The sequence below is a fragment of the Columba livia genome, chromosome 9, assembly GCF_036013475.1.
Source record: "Columba livia isolate bColLiv1 breed racing homer chromosome 9, bColLiv1.pat.W.v2, whole genome shotgun sequence".
Lineage (NCBI taxonomy): Eukaryota > Metazoa > Chordata > Aves > Columbiformes > Columbidae > Columba > Columba livia.
The window spans coordinates 18,200,744-18,227,112 of NC_088610.1; the positions used below are offsets into that span (position 1 = coordinate 18,200,744).

Here is a 26,369-nt window from a genome sequence, read left to right on the forward strand (position 1 = left end):
TTGGTTGGCTGAATTCCTCCAAGTCATGTTGGTCTGGAGACCAGGACGCAGCCTTACTGCTGTTTGCTCCTGTTTCAGAACAGGGATGTGGGCAGGGTTTGAACAGGGCTAGTGGGCACACAGTGCTGCAGGAAACACAACCACGGCATCCTCCTCCCGCTCCCTTTTGTTGCTGTACTTCTTGTGCTTTGATTTTAAACAGAGATTTTCCATTCCAGATGTAAACACTTTCCAGGATTATCACCTCTGGTTTCTGCAAATGGACTTTCTCTTTTTGGAAACAAGTGGAAGAGCAGCACACTGCTGTGGCAAGTTCCCAGCTTTCAGCAATCTGTCGCATGGGGGCTTGTCTCCTGAGCACAAGATCATGTCTCTGCATTGAGAAGCCTATGGTGATTACTTCTACCTGTCTTGTCAGGTAAGTGTAGCTGCAGAGCACTAACAAAAGGTGTCAAAGATCTGCTGAGAGGAGCTCAGGGAAGTTTTTGGGAGGCACAGGTGGGAGCTGAAAGTGAGGAAATAAGGGGGGAAGTGGAACAGAAACCATTCTTGGAGTGTGAAGAATATTTGGCAGCTGTGAGAAGGATGAAGATGACTTATAGGTTTTATCTGTAATACCAAAAAAAACCCCAAACAAACAACCTCAGAGAAATCAGGAAAGTGGGGATGAAGGCAGGAAAAAATCTGAGAGCTCTCCTTCCAGTTTTCGCTTCTCTGTCCTGCTCCTTCTGTTCTCTCTGTGCTCAGTGTTGGCGTGTTGCTGCTCTACACCCTCGCCTGCAGTATTGCTCTGAATCCCGCCTGCCCTCCTCCTCATGTGGCTCACAGAGCAGGTGCTGCTGGGGTGTTTTCTGACATGTACAAGTGAAGGCTTTGCTGGGATGGGTGCCCACCTCAGGTGGGTGGGCTGGTAGCCCCCTGTATTTCCAGAACTGCCATGCCTAGCAGCCCAGTACCCAAAACAATGTGCATGCAGGATTTCTGAGGCTTGTGTGTGGCAGAAGCAGGGCTGCCCTGTGCCAGCATGTTGTGAGTGACAGTCATGAGAGAGACAGATGATGAGAGATTTGGGGGCCCATTGGCTGCCCAGACAACACACCTTCCCATTAAAGCCTGAGGGCCCCACAGCAGCTTCTCTGCCACAGCTCAGAGATGCACAGGCTGGTCAGCCTGCGCCTGCCTGCGGGCACAGTGTCGTCCCAGGGCTGCTAATGAGGCATTTGCCAGCCTCACAGAGGGACAGTGAGGGGAACAAACCAACAGCACAGAGCACAAGCCCTGGCACACTGAAGAGAGGGCTGCACAGGTACCGAGCTGGTCTGGGCTACAGACCCTGCAAACGTTGCAGTCAAAGCAAAGTCACATCAAGTAAATACGTTAAAATAATTTAGGTGGCCTGCTTTATGCAGCGACGTACTGCATGTACCATTACTGAAGTGTTTAATGAGTTCCTGCTACAGTAAATTCTGACCTTTTTTATTATCTTTAATTCAGCACAATTCCAGAAATGTCACCCTATTTCCCACTGTCATACAAAGTGCCCGAGGCTGTGATTGAAAAATCTTATGAAAAGAATCATATTCTGTTTCAAATCTGATGCACTTCTGTCTTTAGAGCATCTTCTAGTTTCTTTTTGCCTGTGTGCCTTTTCTATTTTGATGTAACCTCCGCCTTTCCTCCCCCTGTTGCAGTACCTCTGTCTGCAGTGCCAGTTACACCCTCACAAGAAGTTAATGTGAAAAAACTACATTGCCCCATATCTGGGCAGGTCAGCTTCAAGTACTCCTGAATCACAGCTTCAGCTGATGTTTATGGTGGATAACAATGAAAAGATTTTTTTTATACTGAGGATAATGGTGTATTTTGCACTGTAAGATAAACCTTAGATGTAAAAATCATTATTTATTTAATAGGAACATCAAAGAATACCGCTGGAGAAGGGAGCTTCAAAGTTTCTCAGAATAATCAGATTTCTGCTATTATGTGGGGTATTTTTTTATCCTGACTCTATAATAACAAGTAATAAAAGTGTAGTTATCAGAAATAATTGAAAGCATTACTAGACTGAGCTAAAAAAAATAAAGAAATAGTTTCCTTAAAAGCTAGAAACCTAGTAAGCGACAAGACTGCAGGGCTAATGAGAGAAAAAGAAGTCTGACTTGGAGCAGACTGCAGTGCTTCTGAAACTCACTCCCAACCACAACAAAGATTTTATTTTGGGGAGGAGGAGAAGTACCATTGGGAAAGCTCACTGCTTAATTTCCTACAGGACTTGCCTTAATTAAATGCGTATTTAAATAAGCAGGAGCTCAGCAGTGGAAGCATCCTACAACATCATTGTGCATTGTGCTCCAGTGGCACAGAAGCACCACTGAGGGCAGCCCTGTCCCCCAGCATCACATATTCTAGGTAGACAGTACCACAGAAAAGCCATCCTTTGTGGCTCTCCTGTTACAGATTTGTCTGAATGACTTTCTAAAGCCTCTGATGACTGACTGAGAAACAAGGCCCCAGTTGATTAAGGAACCGAGTGCCTTGGCAGAAGAATGGGGTCCTTCAGTTTCAATTCAGACTCGTTTCCGTTTTCTCAGTCCTTTTCACGTCTGCAGAGAAATCCCTTATGATTTTTTAACCCTTTGCTCTGCCTGGCTGAGCCTTGGGAAGATGCAGGCTGTGGTGGTCACCGTGAGCCTTCTTTGTGGACAGCACCTCGCCGCTGGACCGACCCCACAGCCCTGGTGTGGCAGGAGACTCACCAGGGGTGGGACAGCTGGGTCCTCTCTCCCAACGGGCAGAAAGGAGGAACCAAGGGGAAAAGGGAGGCATCCAGCAGGTGAAGTGTGTATCGTCCAGCATTCAGGCCCAGGCGATGCAGTCTGCAGCTGGGAGGGCAGTGTGGTGGCCGCTGTCAGCCCCAAGCCCATGTGCAGCATACTGGCCCTGCCTGTGATCTGCCCATGTCTGATGAAAGCCGGGGTGGGGAGTCCCCTGCTGTGTGTGTGACGTTCGGTGAGCTGGCATTTGTGTTTGACATTAATATACTCAGCTATTGCTCCAGCCCAGGAATGGTTGTGGCCACAGAATTACCAGGTTTTGATAACAGCTGCAAAAGGCTTATTTATCCTGAACGAACAGGGTTAATTTCCTATTCCCACAATAGGCGCATTGTTTGCATGTGTTGGGAAGGAAGTACAGTTTCTAAGTGGGCAGGGCAATGATCAAGGTCTCATTGGACCTGGCTTCTTGTCCCACAGCTGCCAAGGGACTACTTGATGGCCTCCTGCAAATCACTTCACCTCCCCATGGCTCAGTTTAACTATTGTGAAGCAGAAATAAAGGTGCTGACCCTTGGTAAAGTTCATACAGCGACTTCCATTAGCAGAGGGTATGGGAGGCTATACCAGTATTATTATCACAGCATGCATAAAGAGAACAATAGACAGAATTAGAACAAAATCAGAAGAGGTGGAGGAGGAAAAGGATGGAGCTTAGACTGGGAAAGAATACTTTATAGCACTGACAGCAGGCAGGAAAAGTAGTTAGGTGAGAACATGTCCTGTTGACTAAGAGTAACCAGTGCTGTCTTTGTACATTAGGAGATGTGGGTGACCTCTTGGTGCCCATGTCTGATGTCCTTACTGTGTCAGATTTTTTGACAATAACACATGTATTGCAAAGCTCTCCACAGCCTTTGGTTTCATTGCTCGGCATCCTCTGTAGGCAGCCATGACATGCGTGGCACATGGTCCCCACTCATTGCTAGCTGCTTGTGCTGTCCCAGCTGCCCAGCCTGAGCTCCTGACCCCTCCAAGGGCTCGTGGTGGGGCTCACACCGGCATGTGACTCCTGGCTGGATCACAGCATGGCTGTCACACATGCAGGCATGCCTGCATGGGGCCTGTCAGGGCCCAGATGGGATCCAGCTTGCCAAATGACAACTGTTTTAAAACCTGGCTAGTGATGAGAAGTGACACCTCCAAAGACAGCTTAAGCTGTGCAGTTAGGTGTTCAGGAGCTCCAGCCAGGACATCACTCTGCCAGGGGTGGCCAGTGCTATCACCAAGCTGACCAGGATCTGTAGGCAGCACAGGAATGCTTCAAGGTGGGCTCAGACAGATCCCCAAGTTTAGACATTCGGAGGTATTGCACTGATTTTGGCTGTTCAGGAGAGCCGTGCTTCATCTGACGTGGCAGGAGACAATTTATCCTTCCATAGCTCACCCAGAATTGTTCCCTCTGACACCATTAACGACCATTTTCCTTCTGTGGGTAGTGGATGTGCGGTGGTCCCTATTCTTGGCTCAAGCAAGATATCCTCCTTTCCATTTGCCTCACAATAACAAAAAATGGAAATAAGTGAGTTGAAACAAAACCTCTCATGTAGGTGTTTAGAAGGGGGATGAGGGGGATGCAGCACTCAAAGCACACAGTGGCTGTTGCAGTTGCTCCCTTCACACATTACTTTAAAGGCTGGACGATTTACCCAGGATATGGCCCTGAATCTCTCCTCCACCTTGCACAGCTCTGCTGGCAGCACCATCACCACCGCAGCACTGCTCCAGTCCTCCTGCTCTGCTCCCCAAGCCTGAGCTGACGCAGAGTGAGCACCCAGGGATACCGCCTGCCGGGAACGGCCAGCCAGAGGGACAGCGAGTCACTCCATCCCAAAGACGAGCTCAGGATTTCACCCTGGAGCCGTGCCATGGGGACGGACCAAGTGCCATGGAGCAAATCCAGCCTGAAAGAGGGTGAGGAACAGAGGCATTGATTTTGGCTGAGTGACACTAGGAATTAGGGAATCACTCAGGAGAGCGTGATGAGATTACTCCTCGTAGGACAAAATGTTGTAAGACATGTAAAGTAGCCACAGCATTTATGGGTATGATATCTGGGAGAGAAAGCAAGGGGCCACTCATGGATTTTGGTAACATATGGTGAATTAAGAAAGAAGGTTGCCTAAACTAGAGAAACAAAGATGATGCTGGGTGAGCTGTATATGTTTCATCTAAAAATCATTGTGAAGCTCAGAAATAGTTCTGAACTTGCAGATTTTGACAAGTTGCATAAGCTATTTTCAGAAGGCAAAAGAATAAAATGGTATAAGTGAAATGGAAGAACATAGATGATCTCAAGGTCTTGAATGTTCTCTATGTACTTGCAGATTGCATCAAAAGCATAGTGAATAAAAAGCGAATATACCTCTTGTCCTAGTAAAAAAATAAACTTTTTTCCTAGATAAAGTCTGATTCCAGAGACAAATGCAACACTGTAATAGTAATATCAAATACAAAGGTATATTTTCCTTTTTCCTCAGTACCATATATTTTAAAAGTCTGTAGTTCAAGTGGCCCAAAGTATGTGACTTAAAGCTTTTCAAAGATAACAAGCTGCAGGCTGTTCCACCCCTGGACAGTGATGGATCTGCCGCAGAGAGTCCTTTCTGCATGGAAAGGAGCTCCTTCTTGTGGGATGTGCAAAAGAGCGGGAATGCAAAGCTTCAAAGAATATTGATCTATGTATAGTCAGCAAAGATACTGTCATTTTAATTTTAAAATCAATACAGGCACTTGTAATGATTCCTAATTGCATGAAGCAAGAATTTTACATCCTTTGGCACTAGGGCTGGTGAAGTCAGTACAGAGAACTTAGGTGGGAGATTAGTACGACTCTAACCAGGCCACAGGAGAGAAGGGCCAGAGGGTCACAGTGTAGGTGTCCACCAGAAGGATTTTTACTGGGTTAGAAGGAGTAAAAAGGAGGCTTATGCTCAACACAGTGAAGTATATTGCAGAGAGTAATACTAACAATGATATATGTTATGACAGTTATGACAATACTAACAATGATATATGACAGCATATAGAGCTGTCATAAGGACAAATTTTTGTGGACCAAGTCTAAGGAACAGAGGCTGGACCAAAAAAGCCCTGCAATAACATGGGTGATAAATATAATAATAAATAAATATAATACCTTCTTCAACCTAGAAAGCAAAACAGAAAGGCTGAAAGAGTAGTATTCTGTATGTGATTTATGGTATTTTTGTGGAGAACTCACTAACAGGCACATGATGTGCAGCTTGGAAGAGTGGGGGGAAAGTGCTGGGACAGAAACCTGAGCTTTCAGAGAAATTAATCTCTCTGACGTTAAATCAACCTCAGTTCACACATTTGTAGGAGAAAGACTCAAGTGCCAGATTTCTAATGAAAAGGTAGCCATGATCAAGCCATGAATAGCAAAGAGGCATGGGAAAGGTGTTTTGCTTTTTTTTTTTTTTTTTTTTTTTAAAAAAAGAAAAAAAAAAAAGGCAACATATTGAGGAAAATCTATACGGAATATGCTGGCTCCAACTGCAATATTGAGACAGCTGTTGAGCTGCAGCCTGAAAAAGCGTAAAATATTGAGAACTGGTAACACAAGCTCCAATTCTGAAATACTTGTGTGACAAGCAGAAGAGAAACTCGTTAAGCAGCTGAAAATGCCACAGAATTAATTGCTTCATTTTGCCAGCTACCTTCTGTTACATGCACATCAAAAATCACTCCGTAAGATGGGGAATGTTCAGCTTTTGAGGAGCAGTAGTAGATTCTGTGGCATCTGAGCACGTCCATGCTCCAAATTTCTGCTGTCTGGCACTGCAGTGAAGAAATGCCACTATTCCCGTTTTACAGACAGGGAGGTAGATCAAAACAAATGAAGTGATTTTCTAAAGGTTGCACTGAGAGTTTGTTGGCGGGTCAGGGATTGAACCCAAGTCCTCAAAGAATTAACTAAATCTTTAACCACTGGATTTTTTTTTTTTTTCTGAATTGTGAAACAGGTTATTGTAAATAATCCAGAATTGTTATTCTTTTCTCCTTTGGCAGATTTAAGGGCTTTCATGTGCCACCTCCTTGTTCTCTCATGTGTTTGTATGGAGCATGCAACGCATATTTGATTAAAAGCCAAATGTGCCCCAGTTCCTCATCTGCTCTTTTTATGTTGCAACTTATCTCCCATCCCACCTCTGTATTGTCTTTCATAAGTGTATCTCTAATCTCAAGCAGCATTTAGCAAACAGAGATACCAATGTCACAAGGGGTGACTGGAACTGTAGTGCTCCTAATGGTCTCTGCTAGTGCTCCAATGGAAAACCTGAGCAGCCCCAGGAACAGATCACTAGGTGTTTGAGATTATTTTCAAGAACCTTCGCTAAGTATTCACCAGGAATAGGGAGACAGCTGTTAACACTCCAGAAATACCAAGTGAAGGTTTGAATGCCAATCCAGAAAAGGAGTTGAAAATATAGTAGATGATTTATCAAGGGCATACTGGAGAAGTGTGAATAGAGAGGGTGCTGTCATGATGAATCTTACAGTGCCTGATATTGGAATGACTGCTTAGAGATTTCCAGTTAGACATGGCAAAATTTATGATAATTGCCAGTGTCAAGAGAGTCTATGTTAAATGGGTACCAAAAGGCAAACTGTGAAGAGCCTGAGGACAAAGGAATTTGTTGAGGACAATGGAATTTGGGTGTTTGGTTTTTGTCATTGCTTTTTGGGGGTTTTGGTTTTGTTGGGTTTGTTGTTTTTTGGGTTTTTTTTTTAAATGTTCTGACAGATATTATAAATACGTAAGAGGAAAATGGCATTTTATCAGCATCCCACTTGCCACCAGTGGCAGTTTTCCTCCTCCATAGCTCCAGAAATGAAGGGGTGAAGAGAGGACAGAGGTCTGGGAACAGCTCTGAGTGCGGCATTGCAGTGTGAGTGGTGGGGCTGAAGGAAGAGCATCTGCTGCTGTTCCCAGTTCATCACTGCTGGTTTCAGAGGCAGCTGGGAGGGAGCCAGTCATACAAAGGATGTAAATTAATCCAAATAATAGGCATTGGTAATAAAATATAAAAGGATACTTGGCAAGAGGATTGCTCAAAAGAATAAATGTTTCAACCTGAGGTGTGATCACACCTGAGGTGTGAATTGCTGAATTCAATGTGTTTAGAAAAGACAGATGCAAAACTGAAGGAGCTGCTGGCACTGCTTGAGTGATATGTGAGTTTGGTTTTGTCTGCATTACTTGGAATTGGCTTTTAGCTTCTGCTGCTCTATTATCTGCACTCTTTTGGCAGTAACTTAAGAAAAGTAGGAGCCAGCTGCTCTGAGATATCTCTGTGTCCGCCCTGGGTGCTCAGTCCAAACCCAGCCTCGTGTCTAGCTGGCCACATGCATGCACAGATGACACTTTCATGCACACAGTTCTGTGCTAGTGCCAAGAGATGTGGCACACACAATTTGTGCAGGCACATATGCAAACAGATATCTTGAAAATCTAGTCTTGAAAGTATGATGGTTATTACCAGAGATGTAATTCACCTTGAGAATCTGTTTAATAATAGCATTTTAGAATGAGTCAATCCTAATGATTACAAAAAGAGACCTGTAATAGTTTGTCTTCACGTTCTTCACATGTTCCATTCACTTTTAATAGAGTGTATGGATGCTAAGCTCCAATTCTATGCCTTTGATCCTCAGGTAACTATTTATTCCTAAGCAAACTGGACTCTAAATGCTGCTGAACTGGAATTCAGTTGTTCTGCATTGCTCTGCTATTGCGAACAAACCACTTCTGAAAGGTAAGGAGCTCTGTGGTGTTTCATGGCTGCCTGACACGGGTTCTACATGTGTGAAAGGCTGAGGTTGGACTCACTCTATTTGACTGAAACACTCAGGCTTAGTTAAAATGTCTTTGTTTTGCATCTGAAAGGAAATAATATCCAGTAGGCAGTTCTCTGCTCCTGATAACAGTGAACACTCAGTACAAATGATGTAATATTAGATTGCTCAACACTTGACATGAAAAAGCTTATAGAAATCGGGTACCTGAAGATTTATTGAGATAAACTGTGGCAAGCTCCCAGGAATTCTTCTGTGAGAGAAATGACCACTCTAAGAAAGCAGAGCCCAGAACACCTCTGAGGACTGGGCTGGCCAGAAGCAACAGTGAGAAATGGTTTCTCTGGAAGCAAAGGGAATTTGAAGACCTCTTAGAAGAATGGCTATGAGAAGCTGGGGCTTTGAGCTGTCTCAAAACTACTTTGAGCCTAATTCCTGGCCTTTCTCTTACAAGTTATTAAAAACAGTGGTTTGATATGTGCCACTTATTCAACACAAATGACTGTTCAGCCTGAACAAATACTAACCACAGAGGGCGGGCATGAAGGCACCAGGTGAGATCACTGCCTTTGGTCTATTACATGAACCAAGTGGGAAGTTCCTAAGAAAAGCCGTAATTGCTTTACACAGCTCTGTTATCTGGGCTACCTTCCTGGACCTTCTTGATAACAGGCGAACTGCCAAAAACAGCTTCCTCTGATACCACAGGGCACAAGAACCGATAACGTAACACCGGTGCTGATGCATATGCCTCCTGCTGCTTCACATGCCTTTTGCTCCTTCCTGCCCAGGGTGTAACTAGAAAAATCCGCTATGAGGGGACATAACTGCAGCCATTTTAAGTTGGCTGGATGTTTCACATGGTCCTCGGTGACTTCTGAACCACACAGAACATCAAATGAATTATAGATATTAGCTGCTTCAAGACACCCACATTTTTCTACAGAAATACAGCTCTTGGTGTAAATTGTTCAGGAACTTGTGAAGTTAGAAACCCTAATCCGTGTATTTATGATCTTCAAATAACTAACTCTGGAGATAAACTGAAACAAGCCTGCCTTTCTGCAGCTATCCTTCCTTCTTGAGCACTGACAGCTTTCCTGAGCGCTGTCATCTCAAGGGAAGGCACTGGGGCTAGAGCATCAATCATTTCCGAAGTGTTGTCAAGCCTGCTGGGGCAGAGCAAGCCCAAGCTGGGGACACTGCTGCCAGTGTGCCAGCTTTCTGACTTAAAAGCTCATCGACTGAGCCCAAATGGTGTGACTGGAAAACAAAGCAGCAAAACCCTAGCTGACAAAAGTGGATGGAGGCAAGCCAGGACTAGAACAAAACAAAAGCTGCAAATGAAATGAAGATCATCACAGCCCAGTTAAAAAAAAAAAAAAAAAAGGAAAAAAAGACTGCTGTGTGGCCAGGGGAAGTCTATGCAGTGTTGGGTGATGGGCACAGAGTGGGTTTGGACATTGATTTGTGTATCCCTTTATGACACTGAAACATGGCGAGGAAGGCAGAGCTGTCTTCCCAGCACAAAAATAGATGAAGTTATGTTTGTTTTTCTGTTAGAAGGAGGTGACGTGAGACAACCTCTAGTTCGTTGTGTCCTGGCTTGGTTAAGGAGTAGCCTCTGGTCTGCTGGGCTACATGTGTTTGAAGTGAAAAGGTGCTGACCCAAGGAAGACCTGGAGAGACTGACTTTAGTGCAGAGCTGAGGTTTTCTTAGGCTAGTCCAGGAGCCCACCAGCTTACATGTGGTTTCAAAATGCAGACAGTGGACACAGCTTGGAGATAGAAACCTGTCCCCAAGCACTGTTATGATAGCTGTGGCAATGGCAGTCACTGTCTGCAGAGCCACAGCAAGACAGATTGCTGCAGCAACATCCTCTGTTCAGAACAGGGCACTCATGGTGCTGAGGCAGCTGCCAGAGGTCCAGACTTGGGAGGGAAATACGCTCTGAGATGGTTTCGGTTTGCTTAATTGCTTCTAGAGGGAGCAATCAGCTGGTGTAACTGTCTGACCTCCTGAGTTTTGGCATGGTGAGGGGTCCCCAGCCTGGGACAGTCTGAACATCTTCCTTAGCTTTCCCAGTGATGCCAGAATTCATGGATGGATCCATCTGCCTCAGAAAGAGATGGAGCTTGTGTCAGTGCAGCAGGGAAAGGGACTGGCAGAGGCAGGACTGCTCATGAGAGAACCTGGCCTTGGCCATCTGGCCAGAACTCGACCTGGCACTGCCAGCAAAAGGGCCAGAAATAAATACAGCGGATGGGAAGCTGTGGTGGAGACTAACCACAGGGCGAGAGCATGGGCTGCAGCTCTCCACAACACCCACATACCATGGCAATGGCCCTGCCGACACTTGGGAAGTGGTTCAACATCCTGTCCATCAATCATTTCCCTGTATTTTTCCTTGTGGTATCATTCCCTGCGAGCACTGAACTGAGCAGATGTAGCATATTTAAGCTTCAGTCAGGGTTTACTTAAGTTTGGCTACAGTAGTATCTAACCTGCTTGTCTCAGAAAGGGTTTTGACCATAATTTCCACCCTCTTCTTAATCTACAAACTTCTATTTTTACTTCCTAGCAGCAGTGTGATGCAAAAGGACCTTGTAGACCTGAGGGCAGAGGCACAGTGAGGGGAAGTACAGGCAAAGCTTCGGTGTCTTCTCTTGGTCTTGCCATTACCAATGTGCACCCCAAGGTTCCAGTCAAAAAAAAAAAAAACACTTAGGACCCTGGTTGCAGGTTGACTTGAGGCTAAATATGGTTTTGTTCTTTGGAAGCTGTTTAATTGTACAAGGAGACTTCTAGAGCTTTCCTGGACACCTCTGCGTGAATAAGGACAGAAGGACGGAGTTGTTTCTGCCCAAAAGTCTACCCAGCTGTGTGTACCAAAATGCAATGCCTTTTGCGATTAAAGGTACTTGTTCAGTTATCAATAGCTGTAAAAATTGTTTCCTTAACCTTACTGTTTCCTTTTTTTTTTTTTTTAACAGGTTTGTCTCCCACAGCACTACTGGTTTTTCCCTTTTAATTAAAAAAAATATTGTCATATATGCTTTATATGTATTTACCACGTATTGAAAAGATATCAAACATTTCCTATAGAATGATAGTTGGTAGTTGACACTTTAGTCCTAATGCACAGTAGCAACTAAATCTAACGAATTTTGGTTACATCCTCTCAGCCAGTCCTCCAAAGCAGACTGCTCTTGTACCTCAGAAAACTGAGACATGAATTCACAAATTAGCCTGGCGTTATTAAAAACAAACCCCACCCCTTTCTGAAAGAATGGGTTTGAACTGTGAACTATTTAGTCTACTTTGCCTTCAGAAACTGAAACTGCAAAAACTTCAGAAACTACTACTTAAGAAATTGATAGCCTGAACTCCAGAAAGGGACATCTCTCAAATTATCATGATATACCTTAATTCTTAAAGGTTTAAAACAGTTAATCCTGTCTTTATTGTGGTTGCAGCACAAATGGATTCAAGGGGGTGTCTGGACAAAACTATAGGCAAGAGAAGTTAAATCAGATGTCTCTTACCAAGCAGATAGGACATGAGTTCTGGAAGAAGCTGATGCTAGAATGCAGAAGGGAGTGGGCAAACCCAAGACACTGAGGCATCAAACACACCAAACAGAGGTGGTGGGTAGAGAAATAAATTGGGAAAATAGAAAAAGAATGTTTGTCAATATGGCGATAGGTACTTTACATATATTAAATAAAGACATATCTCTATAAAAATACCTATAAATCTTCACCTTAACCAGAACTAATTGCTAAGCCCTAGAGACATAGAAAAGTCATGAAAAGTATGACAGAAGCAACGGAAGCTGATGATCATTAGCATGATCAGAGTCTAAATGCAGGCAGGAAAATAGGGAGACCAAAATGAAAGTATGAAATATCTTGCTAAGAAATAACAGGGTTGTCAAAGCAAAACCTGAACTATGTTAATTGGTTGAAAGGCAAGAAACCTTTACTTATAGCCAAAGACTGCCTGATCTGCCATCTGCTACATCATTTTGGAAAAATGAGCAAAGAAAGATTTCCTGTGAGTGTTACTCCAGCTTGCAAACACAGAAGTTAACCTTTGTTTTGGGAAAAGGCGAGCTAACTTGAGATGCCAAGGTCCAGCTACGGTGTCAGGTCTGGCTGACTTGTGATGAGGGAGGTATTACATGTTCTGGCAGAAAGCTGGAGGTTTTTGGGACTCACTGTTGTGCTCACCCTGGCACACACAGGAGAAACCGGGTGAGCTCAGGAAGGGTATATATAGAACAGAATTTCTCTTTAAACCTTATCCTCAGAGGACACAAAGTACTTGTAAGCCACAGAAGTCACTAAAGTGGATGGAAAACAACAACAACAACAAGAGGAAAAAACTTAGTCTTAATCTGTAAATCTCTGGGGAGATTATTAGCTTTTTATTGTTTCCCTATCAATAAAATGCAGGAAATAGTCCTAACTGCCCCACCTCTACAACTTCCCTTTATTTATCACAAGAGATGTCCCTTCTAGGCTCTTTGGTTTACTCCTGCAAATAGATTATGCAAACATACCCCAGAATCCAGCATGTAGAACAGAACAGATCCAAGCTCTGTTCAACCAAATGCAAGGTGCCTTCATGTGATGCTACTTCAGAGTGTGAGCTGACTGCTCTCAAGAAGCCAATGCACTGTCTAGTATTGAGGCTGAGAGTGTGAAAACACCTAAGTAGTCTCAGAAAAATGACTAGTCGGAAAGCATTTATTGGAGATGGCAGGAAAGCACATTTTGCAAGTGGTTGTTTAATAAATTTTTATTTTTAAAAATCAATTTTGTAAATATTTAGACAAAAGAAGCCCTGGAACAGTGAATAGAAACTTTGTTTGAAATGCCTTCATGTTGATTTTTATATATATATATATATATTTATACACACACATTCTCTATAACTTCTTATTTTTCAGTTCGAAAGAACTGAAGAAACAAAAATCTAAAAATACCTGTCTCAGGCAGAATGCAGAGCCAGAGCCTGGTTTCCAGAACAATGTGTTAAGTAAGAAAGAAACCTACAGCTAGTAACCAAAATACCTTGAGTTGTTAACATTGTTATCTTGAATAAACTATGTATTGTCTATTTCCTGAACAGCATGACCAAAAACTCATTGAGACCACAGATCTCCCAGTAGGTTATGGCTAAAAGCCCAAATAATGTTTTATGCCTCTTTTTGGTTCATATCCAAAAGGGTTTGTTTGTTTGTTTTTACTCATTCCCTTCTCAAGAAAAAAAAACCCTCCCAAAAACCAGCGAACTTAATGGGATTTGCAATACAGTATTCATTTTTCATTTGTTGGAGAGCACTTCCTCCAGACTGTAGAGAAATTGTTTCCCAGCAAGAAAAATCTGTGCTGATGTGGCTCAGATTTAAAATTTAGTAATGTATTTCCTCTACTGGGGACATTCTGAATTTCTTTAGGGCAGTGAGTCATTCTGGTGGCGGCACCAAACTCAACTTATTTATGTTGAATGGCAAAGCAACAACAAAAACTTCCCAAATTTTGAAAATATCACTGAAGAATAATAAAAGCACAATTATCTTCAGCCGTTATGGCTGCCCTAATCTGAATCACATGGGAAAATGCTTTGTTAATGGCTTTCTTCTTTTACTCCTCGTTGGCAACAAACCAAACCAAACCCCTTTCTTTGTTCTTTTTCCTTTATGTGTTGCTTTTCCATCTGGTTTTAGAAGAAGCTTGTCCCAGGGGTTAGAAATTATGTTGAAATACTAGAGATCTGAGGTCGTTTCCACAGACTTCCTGAATAGCCATGGACTGACCACTTCACTCTTCTGTAACATGGGAATAATTCCACTTTTCCTCACAAGGCGGTTGATAGAAAATTTATTGCTGCAAGACACCCAACTACCACTGGAAAATTCAAGGCATATATATTTTATATTTTTCCTTACAAGTGTGTACTGTGTAAAGTTTAAGCTAATAAGTCCCGACGATGATTCATGATGATACAATGATTCATAAGAGGAAAAAATTTGAATAAATTTAAATATGTACATGTAAAAGAAATATGTGCAGCCTCCCAGCAGTCTTTGAAATATAAATGTGAGAATTCCTTTAGGTATAACGCTGGAAGTCTTCATGTCAGACTGTATTGGCAGGTGCCAGCCAGGACTGATTTATTCAGCTTTCTGCCGGCAGACCCCAAAGGTGCAGCCCTACACTGCTCCAAACCACTGGGTGGGCGGTGGGAAGAGCTCCACTAACGCTGCCTTCTCCTTTTAAGCCCGCGTAGAAGGCTTATTCCTGTGTGTTCTGGACCTGTTTTTGTCTGTTTTTCTATACCAGCTTCTCCGAGTTCAATTTTCTTTTCATTCCGCTTCTTAGAGCATTATTTACAACTCAATAGCAAAATGTTATAGGCTGAGCAGACAGGGTGAGATATATATATATAAATATATATATATATATAAAGAGCATGGCAGTTCCCCACTCTAATCACCTTCTGCTTTTATGTAGATAGTAAATGATGAGCCACAGAGGGAATTGCCATCCGTCTCTAGGAAATGCATGTTGAAGGAATCTAAGCACTGCATCCTGCCCACACCAAGGGAAGGTAATTTAGGCTTGACACGGCACTACTGGCTTTTTCTTGTGCTGAGGAGCTGTAGATGAGATCTGCCATCCTTCTGCTGAGAGCCCATGTTTTAGCATGGGGTATTTACAATAGCAATGGCAGCATTCCCAGCCTGCAGTAACAGGCAAATTTCAGCCAAAAACAAACAAAAAAGGGAAGTGGCATTAATTCACATCACCTTGGGAACCCGGCCATACGTTGGCCAGTGGCTGGGCTCTGCACTGCCGGGGCCAGCCTCCTGGCTGCCACTTGTGTGTTTGTGTGTTGGGCTGCTCCTCCAACGTGCCTCCTGATCCAGCTGACTTGCCTGTGCTTTCTTCCTTCTGCCAAGCCTGCTTTGCTGCCTTCTTTCAGGTCCAGAGCTGCTCTGCTGCCTGCTCTTTTTACAGTTGTGCAAGTGAACAGAAGTAGTCGAACCAACAATGAAGCTTCGCCAGCTCTGGTCACTTGGGTCCTGCAACCTGGACATGGCGTGCAAAAGCTTAAGCAGCAGCTTTGCTGATGGGGCTTCACCTCAAATCCACACGAATCCAAGGTAAACTCAAAGCAGTTCACTGCTTTCTCTTAAAATTAGTGTTGGATGGTTTCAGCTGAGATGGGGGCTGAAGGAGCTCTGTGTGTGTGCCATGTCAGGGAAAGTTTGTGATCTAAAGGTTTTATAATCTGCATATTGAAAACTGTCAGAAAGTTTAGTGCAGTGGTTCTGCTTTTACCCGTGCAGAGCTACAGGGCACAGGTTAAAGCCCGGCTCCAAGAGGCGACCCAGGTACTGCAATGCAAATGAGCAGAGCAGATGCTGAGGACAAGGCTGCCAGTTACATTTTCTGCCTAGCCTAAGGGTTGTTCATGTATTTTATCCACTGGCTGATTAATGTAAAATACAAAAGCATTCTGCCTTGCCAAGCAGGGAGTGGATCTGCAGCCTCCAGCCTCCCAAAGGATGACTTAAATATGAAGCTACAGTGCCATACTCTTCCCTTCCTTCTGCCTGATCAAATGCATTTTTAATTCTTTAATGCAAAGTAGGAAGGCACCAACATGAGAGTCGAAGAATTTTCCCTTGCTCCAGAAAAGCCTGACAGGGTGGCTGGAGACCTCTCCTGGGAACACTAGCAGCTCTCTTCCCTTCCATGGATTTGAAGTTGCACTCCCCTATTCCCTGAGGTTCGGGATGAACAGAGCATTGCCCCTTCCCGGCTGTGTGCCAGGAATATATAGGCATATATATGCACCAGGTACTGCAGTATGTTGCACCCACACGGTCTTGGCAGTGGTCAGTCAGGTCCCCCAGCAAGCCACACACTAGCCCGATATACAGGGCCTATGGGCAAGAGCAAAAGTGGAGGATTAGTCACCCAAGGGCTATGAGCTCTTTATGATCCTCTGCTGGATTGGAACACACTTTAGGAAGCCACTGTTCAGTCTTTATACCTTTCTGACTATACGAAACACAGATGAATATGGTGGTCTTTCAAAAAGAGAAACTAGACACACAGTTTATTTCAGATGTCTATTCATTACAGGCAAAATGTTTCAGAGTCACTCCTCCTGAAGCACTAAGGTCACCTACTGCAGAGTTTCCATCGCAGGCTTGCTATGACACAAGTCACCAATACTTTCTAGTTAAATCGCTTCAGATGAACACAATGAAAGCCAATAAACAAACAGGAGAACTGTTGATTGGAAATATTTCCCTATTCCTGCCACCAGTAAAAGCGGCCAGCAATTTGCTGTGTTTGCAGGGTTGAGACAAAGTACAAACTTTTTAATCCTCAATCCAGAGCTCACCTAAAAGAACTGAAGGCCAAATATTCCTCTTAGTTACACCAGTGTAAATTTAGGGAAATTTCATCTGAGTTAATGTATTGCCAGGTGGTGGATTTTGCCTCAGATCTCATTATCTGTTGGGCTTTTGGTTATATGCAGCCACTGTGTGTATACACATATACAAAGCAATAATTTTTGCCAGCAAGGAGAATCAAGTGGAGTTTGCTATATAAATCAGCATTTCTCAGTCAATATGTTGCAACCCCTGAAGGGGTTATAAAAAACACCTGGGGGCTTGTAAAATGCTGAAAATTTTATAACAATCTAAAGCAAAGAAAATGTCATTTCTTCCAGTTCTACATATAGGAGCACCATTCTCTTGGCAACCTGTCAAAACCATACATGAAATAATAAATTCTATAGGCTTATCACTTTTACCATAATTTTTTACTTTAGCTTTATAAAACATGTATGGGAGCTGTGAAGTTTCTTTTATATAGGACTTCCAATCTAAACTGCTTGAAAAATGGTGCTCTAAATTTTTTTGGCCTCGAAAGGTGGTAGTTTTCATTAAGGGCCTCCGCCTTAGTCTTCTCCTAAGCTGCTTGTTAAAACTACAGCCTATTTTGTCAAGCTTAGGCTTGTTTGTGTTGGAGACAGTTTTTCTATTTCACCATGACTTTTTGCCTGTCAGCTTCCTCTTTAAGCCTAAATCATACAGAGGAACATCAACATTTCCCTCTGTGGGAAGAGATATTTTGCTTCAAGTGGAAAAAATGGATGAGATTTCCTGTATTAGCAGCTTGGTGTACAGTTTGAAATCTGCCCTTTCTAAGGTGAGATACCATCTGTAGAACCTCTGCGCTTTTAAGTACAGCCTCACAGCACGTGCAGCTTGCCGGTGAATTTTGCTTTCATGTACACATCTTTAATCTCTGTGCATAGGTACTTATCTATGAAATTAATACCAGTTGCAAACAGGTATACTCACATGCACCCACCTAAAGGAATCTATGCCAGATCTTGCAGTGCCTCCTGTGGCTGAGCTTCCCCAGCAGTTTAAGCCAGCCTCACTCCTGGCTGCTGTGGGCATGGCTGCTCTGTTGTTCCAGTGGCTTCAGCATTCATCAAGCCCCCTAAAAGGGTCCTTCAGAGAATAAATTCAATAAAAAAATCTCAGTTTTGGGTTTTTTCCTTGTCAGGATCAGATCACAGCATCACACACAAGGGACTGGCAAGCAGCAGAGGCTCTGAGACCCTCAGAGGAGCAGGGGAAAGAGGAGGGGATGATTAACTGTTTAGTGGGCACAAATTTGATCACTTTGACTATTTGCTAATAAGGAGAAACAGTGATTTCTCGCCAGGGTGAGAGGTGGTTGCCCACAGCTACTTCAGTTTCTAGCTGTGGGCTACATGGCAACAAAGAAGTTGAGGAGCAGAATTGCAACTCCAGTTTCACTGGACTGGAGCTGTGCTGTCCAAACTGGGTGTAAACTAAACTGAGCTTATTTCATGGTAATTCGTTTGGAATGTAACTTCCCTTATCCCTGTCCTGTTGCTGCTGAAGACATATTACAACGTTTGCATCTGTGAAGGCTGGGTTCAGATCCAAGCTGAAGGCATTTGGGGTCTTGACTGTTAGCTTAGGTCTTCAGCCTTTCAGACTAGAGCCAGGATTCTTGCCCCAAGATCTGGGTGCACCTGGCTAGTCATGCTCTGGCTCTTCTGCCCCCTTTCCATAAGCCAGTTTGCACCAAAAAAGTTCCCAAAACCACTCAATGGCATTTTTCCATGTGGTTTTTCATGATGTTAAGCAGTTGGGCAAGAGATCTGACATGATCTACATGACTTTCTGTCTTCATCCATGAGAGAAAGTGAATAGGCAAAGGTTGTCCCTGCTAATACGAAAAATCATGCAAAAGGTGGGAGTTTTTGTTGCTGTTCTTTTAAATTCATCTCCATTCTCTACTCAGAAATGTATCTGAGTTTCTAGAAATGACACCATGAAGCATTTTGTGGAGAGGAAAAGAAGACAATTTTTAACTAAGATAGAAAAGTTAAGCTAGTTAGTAAAGGGCTAGTTAATAAAAAGCCTAAGAAATATCCACCTCTGCTGGCAGTACCCATGAAGAAAACTTTCTGCTGCCAGCACCTTGTCCTGAGAATTGGCTGACCAAATTCCCCTTGCCCTGGTTGCAGCTGAGCTCCACGTGCCGCCATGCCGTGCCACCTCCCTTGTCCTCCCGGCCAGCTTTTGGTGTCACCCCGGCACAGGGGCTCTCTGCAGAGAGAGCCCACCTCCATGGACACAAAGCTCTCCACCTTAAATACCATCACCAGCTGCCACTGCTGCTGCTCCAGCAGGTGCCAGGAGATGGTTTGGACGAGTCCATACTCCTGAGGGAAGAAATGTGGTTTGTTGCATACTTGTCCCGTTTCTTCAAAGCTGGACCGTGCCATGCATGAGAAATTTTTTTGAAAACAGGTGCAGAAAGGATGACTTAACAGGGCAGTTAGCGCTGCCTGTTCTTCGGAGTTGTCAGCAGCACCATTTTGGTATGAGCCCGGGGCTGCTGGTGGGTGTTAAGATTCACGTCTTTTCCCAGAGATGCACTCTGTCGTATCACAGTCCTACCCGTGCCGTTGCACTGGAGCAGCAGCTCACCTGCCTCAGATCCCACCTTACACGCTTTGGGAAGAGTAAAACCCCAATGCTACATGTGCCATCAAGGTCCTAGACCGCTAGCACACATTTCCCTGTCCCCACTGCTCGAGGACTGGGGTGCAGTGGCCCTGGCTGGGGGGAGCATGCAGGATGAGGTGGCCCTTCAGCCTAAATCCTCCCCATGCTGTGGCTGGGAAGGGACCTCATGGTATCAGCCCTTGGCCTCGGTCTCCATCCCCTCGCTGTCCTCTGCTCTGCCAGCCATCCTGCCAGGCTGGACCTTGTCCCCGTGAGCACCACACCAGCCGCCTCTGCTTTTCCTGGCCATGGCTGGAGCCTCTCCCCATGTGCCAGACAGAGGGGCCAGAGCTGCCGGTGGGCTCGGGAGGGCCCGCGGGGCGGCTGTGCAGGGGCATGGGCACACTGGCAGACAGGCCCGGGGCGAGGGGACTCAGCCGGCCGTTCCCAGCACACGGGCCCCGCGGTGCCACGGGCCGTGCTGCTCCCATCAGGCAGGCTGAGGGCCGGACCGGCGCTTCCCACCGCGGCGCGCCCCCCCACCCCGCTCCGCTCTGGAGCAGCTCTGCCCCGAGGCGGGCGGGCGGCCGCGGGGCTGGGCGGAGGGCTGGGCGGAGGGCCGGGCGGGGCGGGGCGGGACGCGGGCCCTATAAACGCCGGGCGCCGCCGCGCTCCGGCCGAGCGGCGCGGTGCGGTGCAGCTGCTGCTGCGGTGGGACCGAGCTGCGAGCCGCCAACGGGAGGTGAGCGAGGAACGGCTGGGCTGGAGGAGGAGCGGGGGGGGGGCTGGGCGGCGTGCGGGCTCCGCGGCGGGGGGGGAACCAAAGTTTCCCTGTGGACACCCCGGAGGCCGCTAGCTGCAAGTGGTGGGTCCGGCCGCGTTGTCCCGGGTGCCGGCGGGCTCTGCCGTGCGCTCTGACCGGTACCGGCTCCCGCAAGTTTCTCAGCGCCGGATGCGTGGGCGCTGTGGCGTGAGTGGCTGCTTCTGCTGTGGTGAGTTTCTTCTTGGTGTTTCGGAAGCAGGAAGGTTTTGTTTCCCCCACATGAAGTGTATTTCCAGGCTGGCAGCCTTGCACCCCTCTGCCCCCGCCCCCCTCCCCCCCCGGCGTCCCCGCCGCATCCCGGGGCGGGCTGGGTACCCCGCTCCGCTCCCCCGGGTGCCAGAGGGGCCGCGCTGCCCCAGCATCGGCTCCATCCTAGCAGCCGGAAAACTGGAAGTTGCTCACTTCATTACTGACAACTATGAAAACAAGCTTGCTTTTCTTGTATTAAAAAAAAAAAAAAAAAATCATAGATCATTTAGTAACTGAGATTTGCTTTGCATATCGAGCGATAGAGAAACGGGAGAGAAGTATTTACAAGCATTGCAGCTTGGAGAGGAGAGCGTGTGTATATTCTGTTATTGAAGCAGGGTTTGGATAGTGCTAGTGATATCAAATTGTGTTGAAGCAGAGAGTTGACTAGCTAAAACTCTTATCTTGGCTCCCTTTTGAATAATGTGGCAGTGTGCTTCATGTACTGAGTTCTGGGAGGTTTTGGAAATGTGAAGTATGCCTCAGGAGAGAGTCTTTTGTCTCCTGGTTAAAATGGTGTTCAGTATCTTGGATCAATGTTGTGCAACATGGGAGGATCTTGACAAGAGAAATAAAACCTTTGGAAATAGCATTGTGCTAACAAAAATGTGCTAAAATGTCAGATTCCCTTAAAACTCAGGAATATCTGCTTATGCATTAGGGGCCTCAGCATGATTTATTTCTCTTCCCCCTTTTTCATGCCTGCATATGATTCTGAAATATGGTTTGTTTTTTGTGGTTTTAATTGTGTTCTTGGGCAACTTCCTGAAAAAGAAACCTGGTAGACTGATTTTATTTTTTTCACTGGACTGAAAAATGATTACTTCCCCCTTCACTTTTTCTTGTGTGAGCATTTAGTAATGTCTTACCCCCTGCTTTCCACAGGAATTCAGTAGGAACATGGTTTTGTAGGGACTATTCACAAAAATGTATGCAGGTGTAGAAGCTATACTGTCATGTAGCTTCAAAAAAGGGGATAAGCTGCAGAAATCTATGAACAAAGTGAAAAACAGCTGCATGCCTGATGAGTGATCAGATGAGTCTTTAAAGTGTGTGAGGTGAAGACCGATGCAAATAAAAAGACAGAATTATGAAGTAAATTGATGGAAATACATATATTGGGATTTTATATAGCTTGGGATTTTAGCATTTAATGAGGTGTGATTAAACCCATGAGAATAGCAGCTGTTTGGCACAGGAGTAAACTTTGAGTAATGGATGCTAGTCCACAGCTTCTTTACAATTATGGATGAGTTCTGTGTCAGAAAATCTGTCAGCAAATTTTATCAGTGCTCTTAAGATGCTGCAAAGCTGCTTACTGGGACATTACCCTTGCATCTGCTACCTAGGTACCAGGATGTTATAAAAACACCTCTTTGCTTCAGATGGTGATATGACCATCACTATAGACAACTGTTTATATATAGTTCCATGTACCTTATGTGGGAGGTGAGGTAAACTCATGTTAGTACAAAAAAAAAACCAACGGAAATCTGCAGTGGATTTTGTGTCAAGGTGTATAGGGAAGTGCTGAAGCTTCTGTTTGGTGTTGTCATTGACAACCAGGAGAATAGTGTGTCTTACTGGCATGTGGAGACTTTTAGTGTGAGTCTCTAAATTGCACAGCCAGAATTGTGTTCCAGTCCTAAGCTTCTAGCAGCATACTGTTAGGCAGAAAAATGTCAAGCAGTGAGCCTAGTAAGTTGCACTGAGTATTTTTAGCTTAGATTGAATTGTGTGTGTATGTATATAAATGTATAAAAATAACCACCTCACCTTATTGCTAGGAATTAAAATGGAGATGTGTATAAATTGCATGTACCTACAGTGAGGGAACTAAACAGTTCAGAGGCATGTCTGGCTGAAGATTTCTGTTGCTTTGGTGGTGGTGGGCTCAGTATGTACCTGGTTCATGCAGCTGGTGCAGCTTTTGATTCTTGCTGGGCAACTGTGGTGCTCATGCTTGAAAAAGCTGGGGCTCAGTGGAAGATTTTTCTCGGAAGCTGGAGTTAAGGTTGTCTGGACTGCCTGGATTGCTTAATCACAAGCAGGCATGAGAGAGCATGCTTTTGTAATATTAATTAGGAGGAAGTTCAGCCTAATCATCAGAACACTTCCAGTTAGTTGGTCTGTTAACTGGATTCTACTGTTCTTTAGGGTCAAAGGTTTTATACATGGGAAGACAGGGAAAAGATGGATTAATCATCACTAATCTCTGAAGTGTTGCTGGATGCAGTCATCTTTGCATGCCTCCAGGCATCCTCCCAATCACCTGTGACATGACTTGCAACTCATGTTTTACAGCAAAGTACTAGCCTGTAAGTATCATGTAATTCAGTGCACCTATACTAACCTTAGACAGCTTTTGAATAAGCAGAGTGATATAAAGAATTGCCTCTTTTTAGCTTTGGAGAGCAGGTAGCATGGAGTAGCCAATCACATATGAAGCTAAAGATTAACAGTGTAAATTAAGAGAACTATGAAAATATTGAAAGGGTTTTTAAAATTCAAGTAAATAGCTTCTGTGTGTGAAAATAGGAGAAAGCTGAATATGTGCAACCATGTACATGTTCAGGTGTGTCTCCTCTGCGATTGTTAAAATGATGGGGTGGGAGGAGAAGAGAAAGAAATTAAAATCAAGGCAGTAGCATTCTATATCTGTAGCTACATAAATGTTTAGGCTGGCATGCTATGGAAAAAAAAACATCCTTTATTCTGCTTTCTCCTATCTCCTCTTTAGTACTAGAATCTGGTTTACTACTCAGCTACATGAATACTTGTGCAAGCACTGCTGAAGTTGGAGCCAGTGATCATGGACAGGAAGAGGATGGAGCAATTTTAGTGGCAGTGCTAGTATGAGCCACAGTTTCTCGAGATGTTTGTCACAGCCTTGAAATACACTTAAGTGCTAACTAAATGCTTTATTTATCCTTTAGCACCTCTTCTTGAGCAGTGTCTGTGGAAACACATGAGTTTTGGCAGCTACTGTATCTTGTCTGTGGTCTGGTGTTCACCTTTAATGGCCAGAAAGATGCTGTTGCTTATATTTCCAGGATGGAATCAGGAGGTGACTCATGCTGGGGTCTGATAAATATGCCACGAAGTGGCTTAAGTATGAAAGCATGTTCATCTTGTGGGTTGATCTCCCCACGGTGGAAATCTCAGTCTTGCTGACCATACTCAGCAACATGATGTAAACCATGTGCTTCAGGCAGCCTCCTGTTCACTTCCTAGGATTTAGAAACAGTGATCTGAAGTTCATTTTAGTATCTTGGGACCATGACAGCAATTATGGAAGGCATAAAGACTTGACTACCAGTGAGTTCTGAACTGAAGACCCCTGCTCAAGGCTGTGTGTATGTGGTGGCCTCAGCATGCAGGTAGAAACTGTTTATTTGTGAGAAATATTAGTTGTTAACAGACTGTAAGTTACACACTGGGGCCTCCACCAGCAGTACTGTGAAACTTTGGTACATCTTAGCTCCCTTAGTTCAGCTGCTGTGTAGATGATACTAACTCGTGTTCATCAGCTATGTAGCTTTGACCAAGCTTTTGCTTCTTTTTAAATGCTTTTCATGTTATTTAACAACTTGAACTTTAAACACCTATTCCCGCAGAAGGGCATGTTGTGGTATTTAGTGATGGTGCTTGCTCCTTCTGAGATGGCTGTGTCATCTTGTCTGAACTGTAGGCTTTTGTTGGCTGAAGGTTATGAGTGGTTTTTGAGGTTCCTTGTTCAAATAGGAGAGGGGCAGCCTCTGTCGTTGTCTCTGACATGTTACAGGTACAAAAACAAGAGGAGAACTGGACATACCTTTGACTTTTCCCCTTCTATTCTATTATCTTCTTACTTTACATCCTAAAACAACCTAAGAAATCCTATGTAGAAGTTAGTAGGTTTATCTGTTAGTTATGTGTCTCTGTCTTGTTATGTACCTTCCTCTTCCAGAAGTAGTTCATGGAGCTCTCTCAGCAATGAAGCAAGCTTGAGGCCTCCAGCTGCTCTGGCAGCTCAGCTTAGGAGGCTGCTTTCCCAGCTAATTGCCTGCTTCCTCTGCTGAGGTTCGTCATCTGTGTTACAGAAATAGCCATGGACTGTGCGGAGGCTTCTCAGCCAACGCAGCTCACAACTCTGCCTACAGACTTCCAATCTGAGCTGAATCAGATGGTTTAATATACCAGGTCATGACCTGCTCTTGCAAGATTCTTGTGCATAGTTCGTATTCAGTTGTCTCTTTTTTTCTGTGGAAATTTAGGTCTTGCCTTTCCGGAAACCTGTAGTAAAGCCAGTGAGATTAATCACAAGCGAGGTCAGATTAATGAAAAGAGTGAGTTTTCTTAGATATAGGTCTTCTAGATAGCTGTTCATTCTCTTATTAACTGGTTAATGTTAAGTAATCTTGCAGATGACTGAAGAGGTGTGTATCTGAGTAGACAGTAAGGGTTCCCAGCCCAGTGCTTCATTCCTGCATCATTACTGGGTATGATTCCTGCATCCTTATAGCATCTGATTTCTGGTGCTTCTGTGTTTGGCTGATTCTGTTTCTGAAACTAAGGAGGGGACAAGATTAATGTAAGTAAATGTCTGTATGCTGTAAAGAAAAATGTAAATATCCCTATCCTTTTGGGGTAACATTTAAGCTGGTTCTAAAATAGTGGTGAAAATAGAAAATGAGTGTCTATTTCTGTGACCTGAAGTATGTTTCAGTGATGCTGGCCTAGAGATAGAAAACCAATATTGTTTTAATTTTTCATTTTGTTTGTTCATTTCAATATTGTTTTCATTTCACTTTAATCCTTGGCTACATTACATTTCAAGAGTTACATTTGTTATCTAGTACTTCAGATAAGAACAATGTTTCTAAATTCACTTACAAATAGGAAGCTGTTGATTGTAAATGTTGTACAGTATGTTTAATAAATAAGTGAAAGGCTAGTCACCTATCACTCTCCAGATCTCCAACCACAAGTGAAGTAAGTTATTAGAACAGCGTTACTGATCTCTCCAAGTGTTTTGTCAGGTGGTATTATTCCCTAGATACAAATGCTTGAATTTTCATGTCTTGGATATCAATGAGTTTGTATAAGTACAAGTTCTTATTATGAACAGAGAATACTGGAGTTGTTCCAGTTTATTTTTATGGTGAAACAAGTGTATCAAATACAACTGTGTAACCTTATAGAACTGCCAACACTTACTACCATAGCCTTACCTCTTGTAGGAGGAAGAATAAGTAAAAACTTAGCAATACTGAATTGCTTGCATTATTTTAAGTGGGGTTTCTTAAAGGTGACTTAGAAGAATGAGAATCTGTCTGTTACTTGTTAGCAGTTCAGCATCTCTAACCAAAGCATGCATAGGGTTTGCGTAGATATCATGTGGCTGATATGTCCTGCCATCTCTTAGCTTCGCAGAGTATAAAAATAATATAGCTACATAGAAAACACAGTTTTCAGATGTTCTGTAAACCCAGACTGAACCATAGGGTGTGGAATGATTGGATGATGTAGGGTAAACTAAATAAAAGGTGTAGAATCTGAAGACAAACAGTT

General features: G+C 44.1%; 1 protein-coding gene across 11 annotated transcripts in view; it reads left to right on the plus strand.

Annotated features, from left to right (window-relative positions):
- The first annotated feature begins 223 nt into the window (after positions 1-223).
- SERPINE2 (serpin family E member 2) overlaps positions 224-26,369 on the plus strand; it is a 44,348-nt gene continuing 18,202 nt past the window's right edge. For 2 of the 11 annotated variants that reach the window (XM_065074082.1, XM_065074081.1), the window contains exons 1-2: positions 20,366-20,486; positions 22,974-23,134. Coding sequence is in view for 1 of the 11 variants with exons in the window: in XM_065074079.1 (XP_064930151.1) it covers positions 15,717-15,829 (113 nt within the window). In the remaining 10 variants the exon portion in view is untranslated. Of the gene's footprint in view, positions 419-4,522; positions 4,749-8,513; positions 8,615-15,648; positions 15,830-20,354; positions 20,487-20,571; positions 20,737-22,973; positions 23,135-26,369 lie in introns of those variants that run through there. The other 9 variants (XM_065074087.1, XM_065074086.1, XM_065074080.1 and 6 more) reach the window with 6 other exon arrangements.